At 46.0% G+C, this 16,006-nt stretch overlaps 1 protein-coding gene across 1 annotated transcript in view; it reads left to right on the top strand.

Annotated features, from left to right (window-relative positions):
- LOC137561872 (cathepsin E-B-like) overlaps positions 1-11,036 on the top strand; it is a 61,465-nt gene extending 50,429 nt beyond the window's left edge. Inside the window, exons 7-9 of the mRNA XM_068273224.1 lie at positions 2,260-2,404; positions 4,573-4,671; positions 10,854-11,036. Coding sequence (XP_068129325.1) covers positions 2,260-2,404; positions 4,573-4,671; positions 10,854-11,036 — 427 coding nt within the window. The remainder of the gene's footprint in view (positions 1-2,259; positions 2,405-4,572; positions 4,672-10,853) is intronic.
- The last annotated feature ends 4,970 nt before the right edge of the window (positions 11,037-16,006 follow it).

Raw genomic sequence — 16,006 nt, 5'->3', positions numbered from 1 at the left:
GAACACGGCTACGCCATCTGACATGTAGTCCTTGACCATCCTCTGCAGGCGAGCGGTGTTGGAGGTGGAACTGCGTGAACTGACCGTCCGTGAAGGCAGACTTTAGCAGCGAATGAGTCAGGAGGACAAAGTGGACAGTCAGTGTGGCAGCACAGAAGGACCATGGCAACTCCCTGATAGTACCACAGTTTGATAGTGCTGCCCAAAAAATTATATGCATCCGTGGACCCGGGCAGTGGGAACGCAGATTTTAGTACCTAAACACACGATACAACATGTTTTCTGGGGTCTGACTCTGAGGCACATACAGATGGTCCTGATAATCATCATCATCATCATACAACTCTTCTCCAGACAACCCACCACCTCTGCCACCTCAACATCCGCAGACACAGACCCCTCATCATCCTCAACATTACCTTGGGATGCTGACCCGAGCCCAACCTCCTCCTCCACATCAGGCCCCATCATCTCCTCCAAGGCAGCCCTCAATTGCCCAGACGCCGGACCAAGGGACACAACGCTCTAGTCTGGGGAGGGCTGCTGACCACTGGCTGCTGGGGTGGAAGTTATAACTTGCATGGGGCGTTGGCTGTGCTGCTGTTGGGAGTGCTGCTCACAGCGGAGGTCTGTGAGAAACTAATGATGGGCTCACGAAAGGTGGTGAACAAACTGCAGTGGCAGTCTGACTGTCTGTAAATAGTAACTGAAGCGAATCACTGGCTAACGAGCTTAATAATACCAGTGCGCAGTGAGCAAAGTACAATGTAACTCAAGGGTATCACTGGGTAATGAGATGATTAATACCAGTGAGCAGAGTACAACCTAAGTGAAGGGTATCACTGCCAAATGAGATGAATAATACCAGTGAGCAGTGAGCACAGTACACAATGTCACTCGTGAAACTTAATGAATGACCAGCACTGGCAGTGGCAGTGTGACTGTCTGTAAGTAGTACCCGAAGTGTATGACTGGCTAGCTGAATAAAGTGGGCAGTCTGAACCTGCCTGCCTGCACTAAACACACTAATCACGTACTGCTTTTTTATACAACACTAAGCAAGAGTAAAATGCAATAAACTGTATTTTTTATGGGCACAACTGTTCCCAGCTGGCACTGAAAGTACTGTTTTTTAACAACACTAAGCAAGAGTAAAATGCAATAAACTGTGTTTTTTTATGGGCACAAGTTTTCCCAGCTGGTACTGAAAGTACTGAAAGCACAGTGGCTGCTGGCACTAAGCAAGAGTAAAATGCAATAAACTGTTTTTTATGGGCACACGTTTTCCTAGCTGGCACTGAAAGTACTGAAAGCACAGTAGCTGCTGGCAGTGGGCTGGCAGTGGGCTGGCAGTGCCTGCTGGCAGTGGTGAGGCAGGGGCCCTTTGGCTGCTGCTAGTGGTGAGGCAGGGGCTCTGTGGCTGCTGCTGGCAGTGGTGAGGCAGGGGCTATGTGGCTGCTGCTGGCAGTAGTGAGACAGGGGCTCTGTGGCTGCTGCGGGGCCGCTGGCATTTGTGAGACAGGGGCTCTGTGGCTGCTGCTGGGCAGTGGTGGTGAGGCTGGGGCACTGTGGCTGCTGCTGGGCCGCTGGCAGTGGTGAGGCTGGGGCACTGTGGCTGCTGCTCGCAGTGGTGGTGAGGCTGGGACAATGTGGCTGGCCTAGCTGGCACCAAACTGCTCTGTCTCTGTCCCTACCTACCCCAAGGTAAACCCAAATGTGAATGGCGGAGCCAGCTGCGCGTTCGGGTATTTATATACCCGATCACGTGACCCGCTCAGCCAATCACAGCTATGGTCACAGCCAGCTAGGCTGTGTGACCATAGCTGTGCAAAAAAGCATTGTCGACGCTTATTGGCTGCCTGAAGGCGCCAATAGGCGAAGGGAGGAGACCGAATAGCGCGGCCGAGCACCATGCGGTGACCCGATCCCGAACACCCTAATGTTTGGGGAATAACGAACAGTGGCGAGCAATGTTCGATCAACACTAGAGGAGACAAATAAAGTGTCCGGATCAGGTAAATACCAAACCACTTCTTGCACTACTCTGCATTTAGGCTTAGGCAGCATAAACATAGCTGGCTGTAGCATCAATGCCTTGAGTTGTCTTACAATAGCTCAGAGGGGCTTCCAAAAGGTTACAAAAAATTGTCCTCCTAGTACTGAGCACATAAAATATTACCATACATATCACTGCAGATGTACAGCAACATCTAGACAAACTGATTTTACACACCATCCTCACCTCTTCTCTTATTATAGGGTCACATTTGGAGATCAGGTGTTCTGCAGCGAAGGGTGCCAAGCCTTTGTTGACACTGGTACTACCCAACTTGTTGGTCCCACAGCTGATGTCAATCAAATTCAAAGCATTATCGGAGCCGGTGACACTGATGCAGATGGGCTGGTGAGTTCATGGTCTCAGCTCTAAAAGGACACACCCTAAACAATGCAAGTGATTATATGCCACTGTTGTGTCTGCTTAGTAGCCACAAATCTGTGTTTTTTTGTTTTTGTTTTGTTTTTTTTGTTTTTTAATAATTCTTTTCCTTACCATCTGAACAGTGGTGTGACAACATTAACAGTGCTATTCTGTGGAAATAAAATTTCGGCATTTCCAATTGGAAATCAACATTTCTGAACGGAAAATTGGATTTCTGTGAAGATACTGCATTACCGCAACTCAGCAATTTTAGCCCAGTTACAGAACTTGGAAGCTTTGCACTAATTAGAGAATACACAGTCAACTCAGAGGTTTTTGACCAATCAGAAAATGCAAAAAATTACCAGAAATAGGACTCATCGGAAACCTAGATTTCTGCAGAAATTCCACATAACCACAACTCGGTAGTTTTAGCCCAATCACATAACTTGGAAGCACTTTTTGGGTCCCGGCAGACCTTGACTTGTGGACCAATCACAGAGCCCCAAGTAGACGTCCTGGCAGCCAATCAGAAAAGAGAACTTGTGCCCACCCAGTTCTCTCATGAAGTGAGGTGAAACATTTGCATCAGGTGCAGAGATTACAGGGGCAGCATGTTTGTACTGTGTTTACACTAACAGCATGCACTCAAAGTAGGGGGAGAAGCAAGAGGAGAAGCAAGAGGAGAGCGAGGTGAGGAGGTCATCATTGGGGAAAAGCAGCTTATTGTGCTGTGTGAGGAGTCTGACAGTGAGTGAGGAGGGGGGAGGCAGGAGAGCATCATTGGGGAAAAGCAGCTTGTTGTGCTGTGTGAGGAGTCTGACAGTGAGTGAGGAGGGGGGAGGCAAGAGAGCAGCAGTGTGTCATTTGACTTGCACAGCAGAAGGGAGGAGGTGGCACCGCTGCCCTGACTGAGGAGGAATGGAGTGGCTGAGGGTGAGCAGTGTGTTTGTTACAGACTCACAACCAGCCAGTGTGCTATTGTGTTGAGCTGCGGCGTGTCATGTGAGAACATTAAATGAAGCAAATTGTAAATTGTTGAGTGCTGTGCGATCATTCCAAATTGTGGGTGGGGGTGGGCACATCCTCACAAGTTTGCCTCAGGCAACAAAAAGTCTAGAACTGGACCTGGCGATTTCTGTCAAAAACTGCATTTTTTGTTTTCCATACTAATATATATATATAAATATATATATATATATATATATATATATATATATATATATATATATATATATATATATATATATATATATATATGAGTGTATTGTGTTATTTGGTGCAGAGCCGGCAATGCGTACTGCATAATGTCAGCATCAGGGTCAAAGGGTGCCCTCACAGCTTGAATAATATGCCACCGCTAAAACCGGACAAGTTAAGTTACTTAGAACGGAGGGGGACGCAGCCACAAGGGAAGTGCGGTAAGAGACCACACACCACCCCATACACAAAGCATCCCAGCTAGGTCTTATTTTTGGGGTAAGTCTTATAACAGGGGAAACACAGTACTATTTTGACTCGTCTGGCCAGAGACCATATGTATGTAGGTATGTATCTACTGTATATGTATGTTTGTGTTTTTTAAATATCTTTTATATATACAGTATGTATATACTGTATCAGTGGACACAATACAAATTTAACACAAATCATAATTTTGACGTAATTTTGCTTAATTGAGCTGATTTCAACTCGTTAACGGACTCGATTTGGAAATCCGCTTCCATTTAAAATTACGATTACTGTTGAATCGAAATTGGAAATCCGTGGAATCAGTAATCGGCATTGGCCAACTGTATTGTATGATATCTACACCTTGATTTCACCATAACCTCAATTGTTCATTAGGCAAAGCATTGATTGTGATAATGCCGAGGGTCTCAACCTTGTGTATATCTCAAGTAAATATTTCCTTTAAAATGAATAAAAAATCGCTCCAATTTCATGCTTCATTGAGTATGTGTATAAATGTCCTTCCTCTATAATCTCCAGTCCAGAAATCTTTACTAAAGACTATCCACTACCTCGGATCAGCCAGGCCACGCTGGAGTTCCCAGTCCACATAAATATATCTGTCACTCGATAGCTATAGGGTCTTTGTTTCTTACTGCACCAATTTTTAACCAAAGTATTCTGTATCCTTTTCCCTTCAGAATGCGGTGGATTGCAGCACGTTAAACATAATGCCTCCTATAATCTACACCATCGGTGGCATTCAGTATAAGCTGTCTCCACGTCATTACATTATGAGGGTAAGTGCTTTAGTCCTAGACCTGCACTTGTTATATGCTCCACCCCACTGGCTGATAAAGTAGGGTCATGCCCAGGGGCGGACTGACCATTCGGGCACTTACGTCCAAGTGCAGTTCAGATTCTTACATTGTTCTTCAGGGCATACACATACCTTATATACTCGCATATAAGCCTAATTTTTCAGCACCAAAAAAAAAAATGTGCTAAAAAGTTACACCCTCTACTTATAAGCAAGTCAGTGGAGCAGAATGGGTGGTGGAGGAGGTTTTGTTATTGGCAGATGAGCGTAAGGATTGTGCACTAGTGATCCTGCTCTTGCCAGCTGGCTCCCTGTTGTGTCCCTTCTCCCCATCCCCTGCAACATGGTGTGCAGATGCGCTACTCAAGACTACATATGTCCCCTGGCTTCTGGAGCGGAGCATGCAAGCAATGTGTCAGCGGTGCAATGATCGGGGATTCTTCCTGTGTGGCAATTGCTGTGTCTCATATCTATGATGCCATCTAGTGGCATCTTGAGGCACAGCTGTATCATCTTTGGGGTACACATGACTATGGGGAGGGGTGCTGACTTGTACTGGGACACATCTGGCTACTGTGGAGGGGGCTATACTTTGGAGGAGGCTTATATGTGAGTCAATCACTTTTTCCTGGTTTCTGAGGAAAAAGTGGGCACCTTGGCTTATACACGGGTTAGCTTATATGTGAGTATATATGATAAGTATTGCTAAAGCAAATGCTTATAATTTACACTAAACAACATGTGTACTTTTAGAAGAAAAAAAAGAAAAAAAAAGAAATAAAAGCCTTTATTGCTACTGCCCACTCTAGCGGCTGATGTCGGATGGACGTGTATCTTGTGAGAAGTGAATGACTGCTCCACAGCACAAATACCTCACGTCCCATCACTTTGCATGGGATACAGGAGCATCTCTCAGGCGTATAACTTGTATTAGGACATCGGACAGGTAAATGCCGGTAAATCCTGAGTGACGTGAGATGATAAAAAGCTTGCATGTCTTGAGCTTCTTATCACCTTAAATTTTATGTGACCCCTGGTCAGGCGCGGAGCTAGGGGGGGTCGGGGTAGGACAAGTGCCCCGGGGCGCCTGGTCCCCGAGGGCGCCCTCAGCCTGGCTGAGCTGCGGGGTTTTTTTTTTTTGCGGCGGAGGGGAGGGGAGCAGCGCAGAGAAGAGGGAGAGCTGTGCGGACGGTGGGGAAGGGGGGCCATATCCCCCCTCCTTCCCTCACCTTAGGTGCTCTCTCTCTCCCTTGCTGTCCCCTCCAATGTCCGGGTGGCTGGCCTGGCAGCGGCGGGCGGAACTCACCTCCGTCTCGCTCCAGCGCCGGCCGGAAGTTCGAGTGCGCAGCCGCTGCTCTGGTCTGGACCAGACCAGAGTAGTGGCAGATCCATCCGGCGCTGCGACGAGACGGAGGTAAGTTCCGCCCGCCGCTGCCAGCCTGAGCCACCCGGACATTGGAGGGGACAGCGAGGAAGGGAGAGCAGCTCTTGTCTGCGCTGCTCCCCTCCTGCTGGGGAGGGGGACACCTGACCTGGCTACCTACTCTGGGCACATATACCCCTGGCTACATATACTGGACATATATCCCTGGCTACCTACTCTGGGCACATATACCCCTGGCTACCTACTCTGGGCACATATACCCCTGCCTACATATACTGGGCATATACCCCTGGCTACCTACTCTGGGCACATATACCCCTGGCTACCTACTCTGGGCACATATACCCCTGGCTACCTACTCTGGGCACATATACCCCTGGCTACCTACTCTGGGCATATATACCCCTGCCTACATATACTGGGCATATACCCCTGGCTACCTACTCTGGGCACATATACCCCTGCCTACATATACTGGGCATATACCCCTGGCTACCTACTCTGGGCACATATACCCCTGGCTACCTACTCTGGGCACATATACCCCTGGCTACCTACTCTGGGCACATATACCCCTGCCTACATATACTGGGCATATACCCCTGGCTACCTACTCTGGGCACATATACCCCTGGCTACCTACTCTGGGCACATATACCCCTGGCTACCTACTCTGGGCACATATACCCCTGCCTACATATACTGGGCACATATACCCCTAACTACATATACTGGGTACATATACCCCTGGCTACATATACTGGGCATTTATACCCCTGGCTACATATACTGGGCACATGTACCTCTGGCTACATATACTGGGGACACATACCCCTGCCTACATATACTGGGCACATATACCCCTGGCTACCTGTTCTGTGGACATCTCTACCCCTGGCTACCTGTTCTGGGGACATCTATACTGCTGGCCACCTATTCTGGGGACACCTATAGACCTGGGGCTACCTATTTTTGGGCAAGCATTGCTGTCAGATTGAGTGTATTTTGGGGAACTGCTGCCAGGTGAGAGGTGTCTACCATATTAAGGGGACATTCTGCCTATTTATGTGAAATGCTGTCTATTTATGTGCCTCTTGTTGGGGGCCTCATGATTTGTTGGGGGCCTCAAGATCGCTGAATTTGTCTTGTTAGGGGCCTCATGATTGCTGAATTTGTCTTGTTAGGGGCCTCATGATTGCTGAATTTGTCTTGTTGGGGGCCTCAGGATTGCTAAATTTGTCTTGTTGGGGGCCTCATGTTTGCTCATGATTGCAGAATTTGTCTTGATGGGGGTGGGGGGCTCATGATTGCTGAATTTGTCTTGGAACATGCTGGAAGGTACATACTGAGGGAGGGTGGGTGAGCGTGAGCCTGCTAACCTCCATGTACATTTGAAGGGGCGTGACCAAATGTGGAGTACCCATAACCACGCCCACATTTGGTCACGACCCTTCACCTTAGGGGGCGCATTAATAGTCTTTGTCCCTGGGCGCTGAAAACCCTAGCTACGCCTCTGCCCCTGGTCTCCCAGAGCTCTCTGGGTAGAACGCAGTGACATCTGCACAGGACTCTTACGGTGGCCGTCGTGATGATGCGCAGGGTGCACGGTAATATGTATTTTTTTTTATAACATTGCATCATACTTGCAATTACAAACAACACTCTTTATTTTAAATTATGAAACTGGGCAGAGCTAATGACCTTATCTGAAGCTGTTTTTCACTGGTTCTTTGATGTTTAAATGCTTCAGAAAATAGGACTATCTCCGACCCAATTTGGGTCTTAGGGCTTAGAGAAGCTTTTTTGCATAGATAACAAGTGAAGCTTCTTAAATGAGTTATCCGGGCACAATAAAGAAAATAAACGCTACTTACTGGGAGCTTCCTCCAGCCCCAAGCTCCCAGCATGTCCCACGCCGCAGCCCTGCCCGCAGCCCTGCCCGCAGCTGTTCGCCGCAGGTCCGTCCCGGTCCCCGGCGATGACGTCAGAGCGACTTCCAGACCTCCAGATCGCTCTGTACTGTGCCTGCGCGAGCGGCGCTGTCAATCACCGCCACGTGGGTCGGCGAGGGAGGTCCTGGGAGCTTGGGGCAGGGGGAAGCCCCCGGTAAGTAGCATTTATTTTCTTTATTGTGCCCGGATAACTCCTTTAACTCTTCCTGTACTGGAAACAATACAAAACACAGAAAAAGGTGATGCTGAGAGCCTAATATAGTGTAGTATGTACTGGTAATAATTGGAATATAAGAGTGTAAGTATTGACAGTAAGTATTGACAGACGTGCTTGGTTTAGTCCTAGACCTGCACTTGTTATATGCTCCACCCCACTGCCTGATAAAGTAGGGTCATGCCCAGGGGAAAACTGACCATTCGGGCACTCTGGCACGGACCGAGGGCCAGTGGTTGGGGGGGGGGGGGCGCCGCCCGCCAGAGAACCCTGAGCAGGAGGGGAGGCAGCCAGTGAAAGAGGGCGATGTGCATAGCAGCAGAGAAGGGGGGAAGTCTCCCTCCCCTTCCCTCACCTTGGGGCCCACCTTCCTGGCTCTCCCCTTCGAAATGTGTAAGTGTCGCACAGCGGATGACAGCGGGTGGGGACTTACCGCATTTACAGCCACTGGAGGAGGCACTGATCTGTGCGCCGCTAGTCTGGTCTTGAGTAGACCAGACTAGTGGCACACCGATCAGCGCCTCCTCCAGTGACTGTAACAGCGGTAAGTCCCCGCCCGCTGTCAGCCGCTGTGCGACACTTACACATTCCGGAGGGGAGAGCCAGGAACGGGGGCCCCAAGGTGAGGGAAGGGGGAGATTTCCCCCCTTCTCTGCTGCTATGCCCATCACCCTCTTTCACTGGCTGCCTCCCCTCCTAGGGACACCTATAGACCTAGCTACATATACTGGGGGCACTTATAGACCTAGCTACATATACTGAGGGCACCTATAGACCTGGCTGTACTGGGGACACCTATACACCTGTATGCATATACTGGGAACACCTATACAGCTGGATACATATACTGAGGACACCTATAGACCTGGCTACATATATTGGGGACACCTATCCACCTGGCTGCATATACTGGGGACACCTATAGACCTGGCTACATATACTGGGAACACCTATACAGCTGGATACATATAATGAGGACACCTATAAACCTGGCTACATATATTGGGGACACCTATCAACCTGGCTACATATACTGGGGACACCTATAGACCTGGCTATACTGGGAACACCTATACACCTGGCTACATATACTGGGGACACCTAAAGATCTGGCTATCTATACAGGAGACACCTATAGACCTAGCTATCTGTATTGGGGACACCTATAGGCCTGTCTACCTATTCTGGAGACACCTGTAGACCTGGCTACCTATACTGGGACCACCCATAGACCTGGCTACCTATACTGGGGACACCTATAGTCCTGGCTACCTATTCTGGGGACACCTATAGACCTGGCTATCTTAACTGGGGACATCTATAGACCTGGTTATCTATTCTGGGGACACCTATAGACCTGGATACTTATACTGGGGACACCTATAGACCTGGATACCTGCACTTAGAAAACCTATATACCTGGTTACTTCCACTGGGGATACCTTTTGACCTGGTTACCTATACTGGGGGCACCTATTTTGGGGGAACTGCTGCCAGATTAACTATTTTTGGGGAACTGCTGCTGCCAGATTAAGTGTATTTTGGGAAACAGCTGTCAGATTATGTGTATTTTTGGGGAACCGCTGCCAGATTGTGTATAATGGGGGAACCGCTGCTTCCAGATTTTTTGTGTTTTGGGGGTACCACTATTTTTGGTGATCCGCTGCCAGATTAAGCATATTTTGGGGAGCCGCTGCCAAATTATGTGTATTTGGGGGAACCGCTGCTGCCAGATAACGTCTATTTTGGGGGAACGACTGCCATATTATCTGTATTTTGGAGAAACCTCTGCCAAATTGCATGGATTTTTGGTGAAATGCTGTCAGATTACATGTATTTTGGGGGGAAACACTATGGCAGAGTTCATACTTCCCCAACAGACCTTTTACACCACTGCTAAGGTCATGTATATTTTGCCCCACCCATGACAACACCCACATTCTGTTGCGTGACCACACCCATTTTTCAGCGCACGCAGTGCGGTGCAGGTGTTTTCTCTTACTCTTACTCTATCTTACTCTTTAAAAATATAACGTGAAAGGTGGGAAACACTGGTAAGGGGACCCCATAATCTCCCATTGCCCGGGGGCCCCATGAGTTGTCAGTCCGCCTCTGGTCATGCCTGTGAAATGCGTTGTGTATCTTGGAGTGTATTTTCAAAAAATACCTTGTTGTTGATACATTGTCAACTCTACTTTGTGTCTACTGAGAGGAGGTAAGTCCACCACTGCCTTCTCTACTTTTGAACTTTTTAGCCTTTTTTATCCTATTGTCTCCTCTGCTCATGTCTACGTTGGAAACAATATGAGACTTTTTCCTTTGCTACTAATGCTCTATTTGTTAGCTGTATTACACATACAATTCATTATAAGTTTAGTTTCACCTCAGATTTCCTTTAACCATCACTTGGAGAGCAGGGACAAACTCCAATGTACAGCAATATACAGATGTAGGAAGTATTTCAGCTGCAGGATTGTTAAAGTAAAATTGGGCGTCCTGAATAATGTATTACGTTCTTCTATATGTTGTTATGGTGGCCTTTTAACTTAGATAACTATATGTGACTATGCCTTTGTAAATCAGTTCAACGATTTCCCTTCTTCCCTGTCTAGGATGATAACGAATGCAGCAGTGGTTTCCTGGCCCTGGATGTTGATAACGGTCAAGGACCCATGTGGATTCTCGGGGACGTGTTCCTCCGTAGGTTTTATTCTGTGTATGACCGGGGAAACAACAGAGTGGGCTTTGCCAAGGCCATACACAGACCGCAACAAACCCTACTGAGAGAGTTATAATCTACGTAAAGTGGGGAAGGTTGTACGTAAAGATCAAGATAGGCAGGATTAATGGACACTGACAGTCAGATGCTTATAGTGATGATTGTAATCAGCTAATTACAATTACGCAAAAGTTTGCATACATTTTTACAATTACGCCTATACTTGATTACGATTTGTAAATTCAATTAATTTTGTGTAATCATTCGTAATGATACAATTTTTTTGTTTTGTATAATTTTGAGCCATCTTTAGCAGTGAATAGCAAAGCCATCGTACATGCTATTGTCACCAAATGTTCTACATATGTCTAGAAGAATAGTTTATATGTTACGGCCAGAACCCGAAGTGTGGCCACTTCGGGTTCTGGCCGGTCAATGAATTAATTTAATGAAATGAAGCCATCGACTTCCGTTCTCTCTCCTCCCCCCTGGCTTCTCTCCTCCCCAATACTAGCAGCCGGATGGGAATGGGGGGGAGACATGTGTCCCCCAGAGTCGTTCGTCGCGGCAGGCAATCCTGCCGTTCCTACAGAGCGGGTGCTGGCAGAAGCGATGTCTGCAGCCTCCCCGCTCTCCTTACCTGCAGCCACGAACGACTCTGGGGGGACACGCGTGTCCTTCCCCCCTCCCCCCCCATAGGAGAGAGAGAGGCAGGGGGAGGAGAGATAGCTGAAGCCGGCGGCAATGTAACGGATTTCATTAAATTAAGTAAGTTTTGCTACATTTGGCCAGAGACGGCCAGAAAACACATTAATCTTCACAGGGAAACATCCCATTTCTAACATTGGCCGCAGCGCAGCGGCCAGTTCGCACATTGACCGGCCAGAACCCGAAGTGGCCACACTTCGGGTTCTAGCCGTAACATATACAAGTAAAAAAGAAAAACAAAATTCAAAAAAGACTTTATAGATTTTGAGAAAATTAATTTTAAAATGTAAAGGAAAATAGTTTTCAAACTTAGAAAAATTACAGTTTACAGTTTACAGTTTAAAAATTACAGTTTAAAAAACCATTTTGCCTTTTTTGCATTTTTAAAATTGATTTTTCCAAAAACGACAAGGTCTTTGTAAAAGATTATTTTATTGACATGTACCCACTATTCTCTTCTCCTTGACATATGTAGAAATGTTGGTGTCAGTAGCATGTGTGGGGGCTTTGCTATTAAACTGCTAAAGTCAGCACAAAATTGTGCAAATATTAAGTGGAAATTTACGTAATATTACAGATGATTACAGTTATGACGGAGATGAATTACAATTTTCATGAAATTTGTGCCCATCACTAGATGCTTATCTATGTACTACTGTATGTGCATATTCATAGCTAACCTACAGGCATGTACACAAATGTTACCATTAAAGAAATCAGAACATGTCCAATAAAAAGCAGTGTCTTTATTGAAGTCTAAACACCGAAACTAAATAAAATCAGTTATGCCTTTTTCACTTTCACATATACCGCACATATAATTATAGTCACTAAGAAATGGAATACACGTGCAAAAACGATCAGCCTAGTATGCAGTTCAATAAGCATCAAAATGTTTGTTTGGAAAAAAAATGCCTACAGCTGGTCATTTTTTTTTTTGTGTTAGGCCTGGTGCACACCAGAGGAGTTTTTCTGAGCGTTTTGAGTTTTTAAATCTGCTGCTAATGTTATCCTATGTGTCTGTGCACACTGGAGCAATGAGGTTTTGTAAAAAAAACCATAGCATTACATTGGGAAGAGCTTTTGAAACCTCTAAAAGCTCTTCCCAATGTAATGCTATGTTTTTTTTTACAAAACCTCATTGCTCCAGTGTGCACAGACACATAGGATAACATTAGCAGCAGATTTAAAAACTCAAAACGCTCAGAAAAACTCCTCTGGTGTGTTTCAGGCCTTAGGCCCAGTGCACACCAAAACCGCTAGCAGATCCGCAATACGCTAGCGGTTTTGGGAACTGATTTCAGAGCGATTCTAGGTATGTTTAGAGAGGTTTTCTAAACATACCTAGCGGTTTTGTGTGCGTTTTTGTGTAGCACATTACACATATTGTTACAGTAAATGCTGTTACTGAACAGCTACTGTAACAAAAATGCCTGGCAAACCGCTCTGAACTAGCGTTTTTCAGAGCGGTTTGCGTTTTTCCTATACTTTACATTGAGGACGAAACGCTTCTGAAAACCGCAAACGCGCAGCAGGAGGTGCGTTTGCGGCTTGGCAAAAACCGCAAACCGCCGGTGTGCACCATCCCATTGCAATACATTAGACAAGCGTTTTTAGAGGCGGATGCGGCCGGTGGATCGCTCCAAAAACCGCTCGGTGTGCACTGGGCCTAATAGATCATCCTTCCTTCAAGGCTAACTTCTTCAGTTTAATGAGATTTTTGCTTTAAAAGACACACCAAAAAACACCCCTTTTCTATGCATTTTGTTGATGGGATTGCTTAAACACGTACATGATCCCAAACTCGAAAACACATATGCGTATGCAAATTTTTTTGTCCAAATTCAAAAATTGCTGGGACTTTTTCCCCCCACTTTTGTGGGCGAAAAAGTGTGTCTCATTAGGCGACAAATAGGGTAAATACAACCTATTCAGGCCAGTAGTCTAGCTAACTGGCACTAATTATTCACAGGTAAGACCAAACTGACATATTATTGAAAAAAAAAATACTACCTGATCTGGGAGGCTAGTTAGATCAGGTAGAGCCCCTAACTCCCCACTGCTCCTGCAGCTTTTTACCGATTAGTTTTGTTTAAAAAAAATGGCCTCAACCTTGGGGTCACGACGCTGCCCACTTAGCACAGTGATTCTCCTACCCAGAGCCCAGAGATAAGGAGAAGGTGCAAGGGAGAGGCGGTGCAGGGGCACTGAGAGACAGGGAAGGGGCATTTCTAACTCCAGAGGGGGTGTTCTGCAGGAGAGTCTTCCCTTCAGAGGTCACCCTCTGCCCTCTTAGAATGCCAACAAGCAGCTGTGGGTAGATTTGGTGGTCGGGGGAGGGGGGCAAGCAGATCGGGGGAGGGGGCACAGAGGGGACACAGAGGCATGTCATTTAGAAGGGAACATGTCTCTGCATCCCATCTGCCCCCTATTAAATCTGCCTTGGGTTCACTCTAGTAAAATAGCATTGTACATTTTTGATAATGATTAAGAAAGTCGCCCTCCATTTCTGGATGTGGAAAAGAGAACTGATTCACAAAAGTGGTGAAAAACTGTACCAATCACACCTAAACATGAAAAGGGCCCTTGAAATGTCTAATTACCTGCCTGATTTGTCACCAACTTACCACATTTGCCGAACTGGTGCTATCATGGGTGTGTATGGGTTGAAAACGGTTCTGTCCGCATTGTGGCTAGAGCCCAACTGCGGCTTCATGACTACTGCCTGGAACCTGTTGCTGCTACATGTGTCATATTTTTATATCTGGGGTTCTCAGGGAGGGTGGGGAGGCACACTCTAGGGGCTTGATTCACAAGGCCGTGATAGTTCTTATGACGGTCGCGCTAGCGCTATAACAGGTGTAACATTTTTTGCGTGCAAACACAAATTTGCATGTGAAAACACGGCCATTTTCGCACGAAAATTCACGTTTACAGACAATGAAAATGCATTTTTTTGTCATAATTTAATTCAATTGATTTAATACTACGGTCCCACCACCAGGTTCCTTGGCCTATGCTACTACTGCCAAATCATGCTGCTGCTGCTACTACTACTGACATAATTTGATTTAATTTAATGCTTTGGCCCCAACACAAGTTGTACAGCCTATTCTGCTGCTATATCTATCTTTCTATCTATCTATCTATCTATCTATCTATCTATCTATCTATATATATATATACACAAAAATCAGTAATAAAGTCTCACAGTGACACTGCAATAATATCCAGAGACCCCACAGAGCAACTTCACTGTACTAAAGTTTATGATCAGACTCACCAGATCCTTTGACACTTAGAGGCAAATCTCGCTGCGAAGGTTTTAATCCCCCCTCCCGGCTGTCTGTTCGTCTCCCTGCAGTCACACTGTGTCTTTCACCAAGACAGGAACTTCCTCTTCCTGCAGTCACACTGTGTCTTACACAAAACAGAAGCTTCCTCTTCCTGTGTAGCAATACTTTGTGTTCCCCACTACAGAGGAACACTAATCTGTTCCATTTAGACCAATAGTACCTCAAATAAACATAATACTTCTGATAGTGCATCACTGTTTGATAAAATAAACATATAAAATTTAAAAGCACTCACAAACATCAGGTGATTTCAATCGAATAGAGTTTTGACCGGGCTCTCCCCCGTGTGCCGCTCCGGATCAGCGCTCAGCAAGATGTCAGCCCTCTCATGCAATCAAACTTCCCTGTGGTTCGTGGCTCCGCCTCCTCGCACGTAGATCCTTCCAACACGTTTTGTACATCAGTACTCATCAGGGGCATTTATAAAACCTGCCTTTCATAAAAATTATATCGGCTCTGCTTTCTGCAGAATGTGATTAAACAACACACGGACTCCTGATATACACGTTGCACATAGCCTCATTATTATGAATTACTTGTTTATTTATATAGCCTCATCTACTCCTTTAGAATGTAAGCTTGCAAGGTCACGGTTCTCTTCCTTTTGTTTTATTGTACCTTGCTGTACATTTTGTTAATCACATTAGTCACACTGTCACATTTCTGCGGTTAACCAACTTACCCACTCTGTCTCTGTATTTAGGTATCATTGTATCTTATGTTTTACAGCACCATGGAATATATTGGGGATAAACAAACCAATGATAATAGTCATCATTATCCGCATCATCTTCTAACCATCATTCCTTGAAATAATTTATGTATAAGCTAAACTTTGATCCAAACTAAAGTGTTTCTCAAGAAAAGCAAAAGTTGACAGTAATTTATTTTAAGTTTCTCATAAAACTTTTCTTGGCACGTCTCTGTCCTTTGTGAGATAAACGTCACGTCTTCCCATGTGTATGCTCCTCCGATAGGCGTA

This window comes from Hyperolius riggenbachi, chromosome 3 (assembly GCF_040937935.1).
Source record: "Hyperolius riggenbachi isolate aHypRig1 chromosome 3, aHypRig1.pri, whole genome shotgun sequence".
Taxonomy (NCBI): Eukaryota; Metazoa; Chordata; class Amphibia; order Anura; family Hyperoliidae; genus Hyperolius; species Hyperolius riggenbachi.
Note: the sequence above shows the minus strand (reverse complement) of the source record. Positions and strands in the feature narration are given on the sequence as shown.